This window comes from Oratosquilla oratoria, chromosome 2, assembly GCF_046742065.1.
Source record: "Oratosquilla oratoria isolate Oo_2021 chromosome 2, ASM4674206v1, whole genome shotgun sequence".
NCBI lineage: Eukaryota > Metazoa > Arthropoda > Malacostraca > Stomatopoda > Squillidae > Oratosquilla > Oratosquilla oratoria.
In genome coordinates this window covers 86,559,544-86,571,971 of record NC_134778.1, presented here as the reverse complement: position 1 = coordinate 86,571,971, position 12,428 = coordinate 86,559,544, and the positions used below count along the sequence as shown (strand labels likewise).

Here is a 12,428-nt window from a genome sequence, read left to right as displayed (position 1 = left end):
AAACATGGGAATGATCTACTTAATGATAATAACAACATATAATATGGTAAAATAACCAAAGAAGATAGATATCGAGAAAGATTAAAGGGTCACTTGTTATCATGGGCTGTAGTTTACAGACGCTTCTATACTTGTGGGCAATTAGTCGGTTACCAATATACTTAACCATGTGAGGATATCAGTAACACAGAATAACGTACAGTGCATGGTGGCCGAACATCAGAATACTATTTCTTTGTGTATGGCAATGGTCACATTAAAAGAGCAAAGAGAAAGAGGTGGTGTGATAGTTATCTTTAGAATGGAGAAAGAAATGGAAAGAAAATTACATAAGATATGTTATCATGGGATGAAAAGCCAGAGAATATAGCAAGAAATCAATGGGTCAGATTACTTAAAATGTTAGGAAGCACAGCTTTCTATATAGACATGTGAATTTGTGAGACAAATTAGAATAAATAACACAGCTCAACAAAAAATTATTGAATTGATATCAACCACTGGTATTATCTATCAATGTACTGATTTCAAATGTGAATTTTTTTCCTGACAGCTTATTCTTTTGTAACGGAGATATTTCAAAGCATAAAAATGTTGTCTTCGTCTTACTGACATCGTCATATATTAGAAGAAACATGTGATTAAGATCTCATTAAATTAGTTGGTGAATAAAGAAAAAGGAAAATGTTACATAGTCTAAATTTATTCACAACACAATTTGAAACATATTCCATCAACACAAATGTTGAAATTTATACGAAACTCATTGTTAGATAAGAAATTGGTTGCTATGAAGACATAAAACTCAGTTATATTTTAGCCAGGTAGGAATTTGCACTTTAGCTCTAGCGTTTGTGGACTGTCTCAGCAATCTCGTTTAATGCTCCAGCGGTAGTCTGCCACCATATTTTTGTCCCATCTCCCTTGGTAGCGCTCCTCCATAGTCTTGAGGTTCAGATGGAAACGCTCGCCTTGCTCGTCACTTACTGTCCCTAAGTTCTCAGGAAATCTATCAAGATGGCTGTATAGGAAACGGAGTTTGACATCCATGTTACATTCAAGGTCATGAAAAGATGACAACAAGGTTGTTACATGGGTTTCATAGTTGGCAGCCTTTTTCGTCGCTACCCTTTTCTTCAAACGGAGGCAACCCATTAAAAACTGGAACTGGTAGCTTAGAGTGCAGAGTAAGTCGAATTGCTGAGGGGATACTAGGATAAGTGATTTTGTTTTTTCTGCCAACGCCATTTGTATTGATCACACAAAAATAGCAGTCCGTTGTGTGGTCCTTCGGTTCCTGCCAGGTCATAGAAATTCCGAAGTTATGACCCACAGTATGTGGATCTCATTTCTTGCCTTGGTCGCCAAGGGTAAGTCCGAAGTACGCTTTACTGGGTTGCCTCACAAACGATGTTATAATGCGCCTCTGATGAATAAGCGTGGAGTATCCACATATATAGCAGAAAGCATGAGGTTTGTTCACACATCACACATTGATGTCTCCTTGTAGCCATGATCAAATCTGAAGAAAAAGAAAAAAACAAACAAAACTATATATCCCTATTGATGTAACATGGTCACTACATAAGAGGGGGACTTAATGCGGGCGATAAATATCTTGATGGTGATTTCTTCGTTTTATTAAGAACGTGATCTGGCGCTTAAAGGTTGGGATGTCAGGTGAGATAAGGTTTCCCATCTAGGCTCCCTTCTAGACAAGGGGAGAGTTTCGCCAGTCTCCTCTGCTAGGTCCCTCACCTCGGCAGGCCTCCTGTCAGGTCCTTGACCTGGACAATCCTTTTGTCAGGTCCTTGACTTGGACAGACCTATGCCGGGTCCGTGACCTCAGCAGTCCTCTTCTATGACGGACACAGCCGTTGTTATAAGGACGAGGGGTGCTGTTGTTCTGGGTTGTCGTATGGGAGATGTGTTTGTTATAAAACAGGTGTTAGTTCCTTTGTAAGGGGTTTAATTATATGATTGGTGGGCGTTAGATATGTCGTATATATTGAAGTTACGGTAATATAATTGGGGTAGGTATGAAAAAGAGGTCAATGGGTCTGTTTGGTGACATTAGGCATTTCGTGTTGGTGATGCTGCGGGGGAGGGGAGTTATGTTTGTCTTACTTTGCATTATTGAGTCAAGTCGTTTTGTAATTGAGGAATTTGTGATGTCTGCAAGATTGTGGGTCTTGCTAAAGACGAGTACCATCTCGTATGTGTGTGGATCACGTGCATGATTGGTGATGGTTAATGAGGGTTACATTGACACCATAAACGCGTGATTTTTTTTGGCCGCAAAAGGCTAAAATGTAATCCTTCAAATTAATGAAAACTAGAGCATATAGGACAAAATAGTTTTCATATTTGAAATCAGCAGATCAAAAATAGTAAGAATCAGTAAAGAAATATCATCCAACTGAGATTTAAAAAAATTGTTGTCGTGTGTAATTAAGATAGCACAATTATTTGAAGGTAAACTTTGATGAATGGAAATTTAGAGACGGAACTCCGTGAACAGACCTCAATTCCCGTACATTCAAATTAAGTATATATAATTAGAAGGATCGCCGATAGAAGTCCAGCCCAAATAAATCTGTCTAGAGAGCTCTTCAGTTTCCTGAAAATCTTACACTACCACCATCTAGCATCAGAAGCAGAGAGCGACATAAAGGTACAATGCTTGCTCACGCAACAGTTGGAAATCCGATGCACTCATACTTGGACTTAGTGTGTAAATTAGAAAAACTTCAGCCCTACTGGCCAAACACTCCCTGTCAGGGGATCCCATTGTTCGCGCATACGCACTGCCGCTGATGTGACGTCATCCATGCCACTTCAACTACAGTAATTTTGAGGCACAACCTCGTTGGGCCCGAGCCGCCTGTCTACTAAAGCGTGCAGTATGATTTATTTAGGGGATTTTAATAGTCGACACCCTACTCTAGGAGATTTCACAGGCAACATAAATCGGAACGGGGTTCGACTTCTGAATTACATTTAAGGGAACAAACTAACTCGTTGGGACACTACTGGCGCCACGGATGCTCGGAGTGGTACCGTGGATCACATCCTTACTTCTGGACTCGTGGCCTCCCAAGGTTGGTGTTCGTCAGTTCTGCAGCTTTTATTCGACCACGTAGCACTCAGCATCTAATACGCCCTCCCTATCACACCATCCACAGTGTGATCCCGTACACGCGTCGTACACCCATTCAAGTACGCCCCCACATATATTACATAAATGACTAACCTCACTTCCACATTTGACCACCATTGTCCTATACACAATACATCAAAAAGCCATATATTACACGTTGTCCTGATACGCACACTTGGACACAAGATAATCACAACGTTCAGGTGACGAGGGAACCAATGGAGGATGGCTTTGCTTTTCAGAGAAGGCGAATTCCTGAAACTCTATACCAGTACCAACTATCAATAGATGATTTGGTTGTTCTGCAGCGTTGTGTTCAAACTGATTCCTGGAACAGACTAACGGGCGGCATTAACCATTAGACGAGCATGGACACCATGTGGAACCTCATCAGCAAGGGGGTGAAGAAAAATCACAGTGCCCTACATCAGTCCTGCACATTTTGTATAGGACCTTGTTGATGGTTGGTCAGCACAATCGCTAACCAGTAACCTCCCACCATACATACACAAAGCTCTCTCCACCCACACAAACTATCGTGCACTTCGACTATCCTCTGCCTTACTGAAGGCTCATGAAAAAGACGAGGAGGCCATAACCTAACAAGAACTGCGACGAGCCCTCACCAAGGAGGCAACAGCTCTTTGCGATGATGGCATCATATATGCCGTGCTTCTTGTACTCCTGGGCGTACCTGGAAACCCTCTCCTCCAACTGTATAACCTCTGCTACCACCTGGGATACGTACCACGGGCCTGGACGCACAGCACAATAGTAACGATTCCTAAATCTGGGACTGACAAATCCCTATCTGTATCACCTCTTGGTTTTGCAAGGTATTGGAACGCATTCTCCTATCACGTCTGATGTTCCAGATAAGAGATAAGCTCGCGTAGACTGTACGGCTTCCTGCCCCAACGAACCACTGCCTCATGCAACTCTACGCTCACCTCTGTCCCACCAGTGTAGTGGCTTTCATTGATTTGACAGTATCCTCAACCAACTTGTTGACTTTGGCATCAAAGGAAATTATTGAGGTAGATAAGAGGATATCTACGGAACAAAAATTCACGTGTATTGTTTAAGGGAGCGTACAACGATGAGAGGGATTTTGAACTCTCTATTCCACAAGGAGGTGTACTCAGTCCCTTTTTGTTCAATATCCTTATGAATTACTTTCTCTCTCTGCTTCCAGACATCGACGGAACAACACTCACTTGCTATACAGACCAAGGTCCATATACACCAGGTCTAACCGTTAGAGCCGTTCTGCGCAGCTTCTGACGTCATCTGGCTCCGTTTTCTCTTTGTGAAACACTGAAGAAAACTGTGAAACGCTAAGGAAGACTGGAACTATTATATTTCCCCCCCGTTATCTCTCTCTCTCTCTCTAGCTCATTGCTATTATCAGTGTGTGTGTGTGTGTGTGTGTGTGTGTGTGTGTGTGTGTGTGTGTGTGTGTGTGTGTGTGTATTTATATACTTGTATTTTACAGGAAGGGGATATATCGTCGTGTGTGCTTATATGTGTACACGTTCACATGTGTGCGTGTGTGTGTGTGTGTGTGTGCGTATGTATGTGTGTGTATTTATATACTTGTATTTTACGGGAAGGGGAGATATCGTCGTGTGTACTAATATGTGTACACGTTCACATGTGTGTGTGTATGTGTGTGCGTGTGTGTGCGTGTGTGTGCATTTATATACTTGTATTTTACGGGAAGGGGAGATATCGTCGTGTGTGCTTATATGTGTACACGTTCACATATGTGTGTGTATGTGTATGTGTGTGTGCGTGTGTGTGTGTGTGTGTGTGTGTTTATATACTTGTATTTTACGGGAAGGGGAGATATCGTCGTGTGTGCTTATATGTGTACACGTTCACATGTGTGTGTGTATGTGTGTGTGTGTGTGATTCACCTTGGTCTTTTGGATCACGTGTTGGACTCTTGATCGACAGCTATTTCCCTCCCGGAAGAGAGCTCAGAGCTCGTATGTCCGATCTATAAACTTACACGCACACACATCCCAAACTCCCCGCCCACGATTCGAAGCGCAGCGATACTGAAAGAATTTCATGCTTGAGCAGGATTCGGACCAGGTATCACCGACATTTGCGTCTGGGATGTCTAAGTCTCTACCAACCGCGCCACCGAGTCTTTTACTCAACCGAATGTGTGTGTGTATTTATATACTTGTATTTTACGGGAAGGGGAGATATCGTCGTGTGTGCTTATACAGTATGTGTACACGCGTGTGTGTGTGTGCTTATACAGTATGTGTACACTTGTGTGTGTGTGTGTTTATTTGCAGGGAAACGATGAAAATTTTCATATTTGGGCGGGATACGAACCAGGTACTGTTGTTATTGTTGTCCCAGAAACCTGAGTCTCTACCAATCGCACCACCGAGTCACTTATATACAAGTGCGTGTGTGTGTATTTATATACTTGTATTTTACGGGAAGAGGAGATATTGTCGTGTGTTCTTATACAGTATGTGTACACGTTCACGTGTGTGTGTGTGTGTGTGTGTGTGTGTGTGTGTGTGTGTGTGTGTGTGTGTGTGTGTGTGTGTGTGTGTGTGCGTTTATATACTTGTATTTTACGGGAAGGGGAGATATCGTCGTGTGTGCTTATATGTGTACACGTTCACATGTGTGTGTGTGTTTGCAGGGAAACGATGAAAATTAACATTTGGCTTACTTCCTCTTTGGTTTGAGCCACAATCCTTAATGTCACAATAAGCCATCTTGTCAAGATCTATATATACCGGTATATATAGATCTTCATTGTCAGCATATAACTAATTGCGTGGAGCGCTGCGAGCGGAGGCAGCAACATACCCGAACGACGCACCAGCTACAACTGACAGCGATGGGACGCGCGAACCCCACTTTGAGCAGCCAGGTGACGTCACGGGCCCGCTGCGCCAACACCCTCGAAATTCGGTCGGAAGTGGTTAGACCTGGTATATATAGATCTTGATACAGACGACATATGTATTCATTCAATATTTCCGCAAGAAACACAACATTTCCTGTACTTATTTCACATGTCCTCCTCCTCATGTGGGGTTGTTACTCGCCAGAAAAGAGCAGAATTTTATCTTTTCGCCCAGCAAGCACTCCACCAGATTTCACCATAGGTAACACCATTGTGCACGCAGTACCTCTACCTGGGGCGCCAGTTCGTATTACATCTTCCACCCCAGCAAGACAATGCGTGCATCCTATTTTCCAAGACCTGCTAATTCGGCTGCAGAAACGACTGACTCCTCTCAGCTTTAACCAATAATGTTGCTGGAATGCCCATTCCTGTCGCCAGATCTATATACATAGCATTCATTCGAGCTGATGTTGATTACCTCTCTCCCACACTTTGTCAGCTTTCCAGAACTACTTTGAAAATCAGGCAATGAGGTTCATCTTGGGTTGCCCTGCCTCGACCAGAATCGTCAGTATGCAGCAAGAACTTCGTTCTCCACCACTTGTTGAGAGGATATACTCAAATGTCACCTACTTCACTATCAAGTGTCTGCACTACCCTCATTTTCTCCCCACTATTATCACGTAAGAATATAAGAATAAAGGAGACTGCAAGAGACCATAAGGCCTACACTAGGCAGCCCCGTATCCATCACCAACTGTCATCCCCATCCATAAAGATGTCTAATCGTTTTTTAAAACAATTGATAGTTTCAGCACTTACTACATGGTTACTAAGTTTATTCCATTCATCGACCACCCTATTAGTAAACTAATTCTTACCTATTTCCTTCTTAAATCTAAGTTTGTCCAGTTTATACCCAATGCTGCGAGTCCTGCCCTGTTGTTTTATTATGATGACCTTGTTTGCATCACCCTTGTTATAACCTTTGATCCACTTGAACACTTCTATTAGATCACCCCGCACTCTGCGTCTTTCCAGAGAGTTTAAGTTTAGGTGCCTAAGCCTCTCCTCGTAAGGCAAATTTCTGAATCCATTTATCATTTTGGTCATTCTTCTCTGTACTGATTCTAGTGAATTTATGTCCATTCTGTAGGACGGAGACCAAAACTGTACCGCATAGTCAAGGATGGGTCCAATCCAGACCTCACTTGATCTGGCTCCCCTCGCCCTCAACTTTGTCCCGGCGACTGCTCACTGGTCAACAGCGTCAGTACAAGAATTCGGAAGCTTAAGATTCACATCTTGACGGATGACGAGGACCCTGGCCTCCCACCTTAGCAGACCCCCATGCCAGCAATTTCCTATATTCTAACTACCAAGTCTCATTGCCGCAACTCCTAAAAACAGCTAACCTTGGAAACCATCGCCGGACTATTATCTTCTCTAAGTGCGGCGGCCCACCATCTTTTCACTGACGGTTCTCCGCAGGGGGAAGGCAGTGCTGGCTGTGCTGTGTACTCCTCCAGCATGGAACCACCACAAGGTGGCAGGCCGTCAACTCCTTAACTTGTCAAGTTCCATATATTGTGAGTTACGTGAGCCCCTGGACGCTGTTACTTTGCTGACACGGACCAGAGACAACGGCTTGATCATCTGCGACTCTCAGTCAGCCCTTTGCTCTCTCTCATCTACCAGTCCTGTACATCAGCAAGTGGTAACACAAATAATGCGACAACTGACCACAATCCGCGAGAATTCACAGGTGGTGCACTTTCTGTGGATTCCACCCCATATCGGACTCCTGGCCAATGACCCTGATGAGCCAACGAGGACTGCCTGTAGTATGGATCCACCAGCTGCTACCACTACTACTGCCCTCCTACCTTCTTACAAACGAATGACACAAGCTGCCTGCTTCGCTACTCGTCACCGTAGCAATGCTGAGAAGGCTCCAAGTGTATCCATCCAACACTACGAGAACTTTCTTCCTCTTCCACATACCGGTGGCCTTATGGTGAAACAGCACAACGCAGTGAGTACCCGCCTCAGACCCGGCAACCGCATAGTATGGCAGATGGCTGAGACCTGAGACGTGCCGAGGTACCCATCGTGCAAACTACACGACGTCCCTTTTGCCAACAGCTGGCTGAACTACTGTCCTGAGTGTCCCATGGTAGCCCTTTGATACCACATTGACAGTTTTAGCCCTTGATGTTCTAAATATCTGGCTGGAGGTGATCATTTGGGTGTAATTCTTTTACAACACCCGCATTTTGGCTGGTGTTCAACTGTATACAATTAATTCCGCCAGTTTATGGTCCGAGTGTCCTGTGTGTCACTAGTACTGTAAATAACTACATTTTTGTACCAGGCTTGACGCTCCTTGAGCGTAATAAATTAAAACAAATATATACGATTAGGTAACTACAACTGTACACCCTATACTCGTCCGTACTGTGTGAGTAGATGGGTGAACTGTCTGTGTAGACAAGTAGATGAAAGGCGAGGGCAAGTATGCAGAGGGAGGCGAGGAGAGCCGCCCATGTGTTCACGCCGAAGGGCTGCACCATCGCCAGCCACCTAGGCACAGGAGGAGGAACCTGTAGGGGAAGGGATCAGGTCATTAAAGGATCTCTGCCCTTAGCCACAGGGTAGTTACTACAGGTCAGTGTTTCCTAATCGGAGAGTGAGAAATTAGGTTCCTAGAGGGTGCAAGGGATTGTAGGTTGTCTGAAGTTTTAGAAAGTAAAGACGAGGAGGTAAACACGGGACCCTTGAAGAGGCTTTACACACCCAATAGAAGAACCTCCAGTATCAAGATTGCCTCCTTTCATATTCCCGGATGTATATCTAAATTGCCAGTAGGATATTTGATAGAGCGGGACTTCACTATATTACAAAGGATTACAAAGGCGGAGCATGCTGACAGGAGACCTTTTGGTCCATATCTAGGTCAGATGCGAAAAAAAAAAATAATAAATAAAAACTATAGTAATGTAAATAACAAATAAAATACATAGATAAATGCATAGGTATAGTTAAATAATAAACAAACAGGTAAATAGGAAATAATAATAAATTGACATATAACTAATAATAAATAAAAATCAAACAGACAAATGATAACAAAACAAAAACAAATAGTATAAGATAAATTATAATCATTACAGCATCTTGCTTAGGTGTTTATCTAAATGATTCTTAAAGCTTCGAACTGAACTGAACTGAACTGAACTGAACAGGTAAATAGTAAATAATAATAAATTGACATATAACTAATAATAAATAAAAATCAAAACTGAACTGAACTGAACTGAACTGAACAGGTAAATAGTAAATGATATTAAATTGACATATAGCTAATAATAAATAAAAATCAAACAGACAAATGATAACAAAACAAAAACAAATAGTATAAGATAAATTATAATCATTACAGCATCTTGCTTAGGTGTTTATCTAAATGATTCTTAAAGCTTCGAACTGAACTACATTGCACTACCTGTGCAGGAAGTTTATTGCATTCATTAACCACACGGTTGGCAAAGTTGTTTCTACCCACTTCCAAATTGAATTTATTTCCGGACAGTTTGAGACCATTGTTTCTTGTCTGATTCTCATTCAATGTGAAAATTTTGTCACTTTTGATGTTGTCAATTCCCTCTAGAATTTTAAAGACCTGTATCAAGTTACCTCTGAGTGTACGCTTTATTAGGAAAAACAGATTCATATGTTTTAGTCGATTTTCGTATGATTTATTTTTGATATTTGGAATCAGTTTTGTGGTTCGCCGTTGTACTTTTTCCAGTCTGTAATGTCTTTAATGAGATTCGGTGACCATACGGAAACAGCATGTTCCAAATGTGGACGAACTAACGATTTATATATAATCATGATTAATCTTTGGGTCATCATAGGTAAATAACGAGGATTTATTTTTTCACTTTTTTGAAAAAAAAAAGAGGAAGAAAGATGATTAAGAACCACCGTTCATGAGTAGTTTACTTTTCGTTTCTGATGTAAATATTGTCTCCAAATTGGGTTTATTATTAATTTGATCTACAATTTGTATAAGAAAAAGGCGAGGAACATACGACAAGAGGCCGTCACCTTTGTCCCATACACTTTGACTACTGGAGCATATAATATGTAGTCATTGCTGGGAATCGGAAGGAAGTGCGGGACTCAAAGCCACGACTAACAAGATAACTGGTGACTTTGCTTATAATTATTAAACCTCATTATCCAGGCTTACTTCAGTATAATAACGAAATACACACACACACACAAAGTGAAAGATATCTGGAACAAACTGAATGAGGAAACAGTGAGTGCTAAAACTATACAAGATTTTAAGAAAAAACTGGATGCGGAAAGATATAAAAGCGGGTCACTGCGAGCATAGTTCTTTCCCCGTATAACACATACATAACGAAGGCTTTTTCCCCCTTACTAGGGAGGCAGCCAAAAAGGAAAAGACATAAAATCATTCCCACCCATTCCATCCCTGAAAACACTCCACATCCCTCCACCCTCCCTCCCATCTTAGCACCTCCTAGATGACGGGTCATCCCTGCACCCTGTCCACTGCCCTGGGTCAGAAGCAGTGTCGTATAATACAACTAGGTAAATACACACACACACACACACACACACACACACACACAAAATCCAAATATATACTAGGATGGAGGGTCACCCATGTAGTCCTGGGAACCTCATTTCATTATAATTATTATATATTTGTCCGCCCTTTCACTTTGACTTACACATCTCCCTTCCAGACGACATCCATCCCGTTCTTACCTTGATGACGAAGGTGTAGGAGTCTGTGATGTAAGGGAATGAGAAGTCGACGGCCTGCGACCGGTCCAGGACCAACACGAAACCGTTGATGACGAAATCCTTCTCCTTCCTGACCAGTTCGCCGATCATCCCCCGCCATGTCCCGTTTACCAATTCGCCCCAGAAGCTATGGAACGGGAACCAAGCGTCGAATGTTAGATACGTACTCAAATGCATATATACTCGTATATATATATATATATATATATATATATACATATATATATATATATATATATATATATATATATATGTATATATATAATATATATTATATACACACACATATATATATATATATATATATATAAATATGTATATATATATGTATATATATATGTATATGTATACATATATATATATACACACACACTGAATGGTTCCCAGTACACATATTAATCTTTTTCACTTGGTCTATGCTCGGCTATACTCCAGAGTTCAGTTTGAACATTGATCTTCCAAACGAGGTGAAAAGAGAAATGGAAATACTCGACAATAAGTTACTAAAAATAGTGATCTGTTACGTCCAACATGTTCAGAGGAGCATATGTATGATCATCAAATCTAAAAGACCTTTACCTATATCAGGGAGGGGAACCCTTGAAACGCGCCCAAAAACCTGGCACACTAACTAAATAACCATTGTTTGATTTGGTAGTGGGAATAGAGGCAGCTGGTTTTTCTGTTGTTGCCATGGTCCTACAAATAGGAGCCTCTGGAACAACATTGGTGTAGGAACTAACAATTCCTCCTTCAGAAATCCAGCTGCACCCGACAGAGAAATGCATGTGACCTACAGACAGGTTTCTGCTTAAGTATGTGATCTACAGAAAGCTTGGTGCTTAAGTATGTGATCTACAGACAGGTTTCTTCTTAAGTATGTGATCTACAGAAAGGTTGGTGCTTAAGTATGTGTTTGCCAATACACCACATCTGGTAAAACTTATAAGAAATGATGCCTTTGATTCAGGATTAGAACTAGAGAAGGGCGAGCATATTTACAGTGGATGTGTTAGAGAAATCATTCAGAGGAGTGTAAATGATAGCTGACACTGTTTGACAGAAAAGCATGTTTGTGTAAGTGGTCTCCAATGCATGAATGTATGGTTAGCTGTTCAACTACTTTTAGAAACCGCTTTAGCTTAGTTTGGTTCGAGAGGGCTTCCTCAAAGCAAGTATTGGGAAAATACAAGCCAGTTTATAAAACTTGTTGAATCATGGTTTGATCTTATAAGAATATTTATGGGATTGATTTAGAGGAACTGAATGAGGTACTGGATAAAATGTTAATGACTGCTAAATCAATGGAAGTCTGTGGTAGCAAAAGAGGCCTTTATCAGTTTCTGGAAGTATTCATCGTTTCTTGCCTGTCTTTGCCCAGGTTGTATGAAATGATAAAACAGGAATACAACCTGTCTTACATATTCACTAACAGTTTAAACCAGGACGGGTTGGATTCTTTTTTTTTTTTTTTTTTTACAAGTCTTCGACAAATGGGTATTAGTTATGAACATCCGTTACTAGTTGCTCTGA

The 12,428-nt window shown here is 41.4% G+C and overlaps 1 protein-coding gene across 1 annotated transcript in view; it reads right to left on the bottom strand.

Moving 5' to 3' along the window:
- LOC143036553 (glutamate receptor ionotropic, delta-1-like) overlaps window positions 1-12,428 on the bottom strand; it is a 30,329-nt gene that overhangs the window by 9,960 nt on the left and 7,941 nt on the right. Inside the window, exons 4-5 of the mRNA XM_076204058.1 lie at window positions 10,857-11,022; window positions 8,506-8,650 (exon numbers count right to left, since the gene is read on the bottom strand). Coding sequence (XP_076060173.1) covers window positions 8,506-8,650; window positions 10,857-11,022 — 311 coding nt within the window. The remainder of the gene's footprint in view (window positions 1-8,505; window positions 8,651-10,856; window positions 11,023-12,428) is intronic.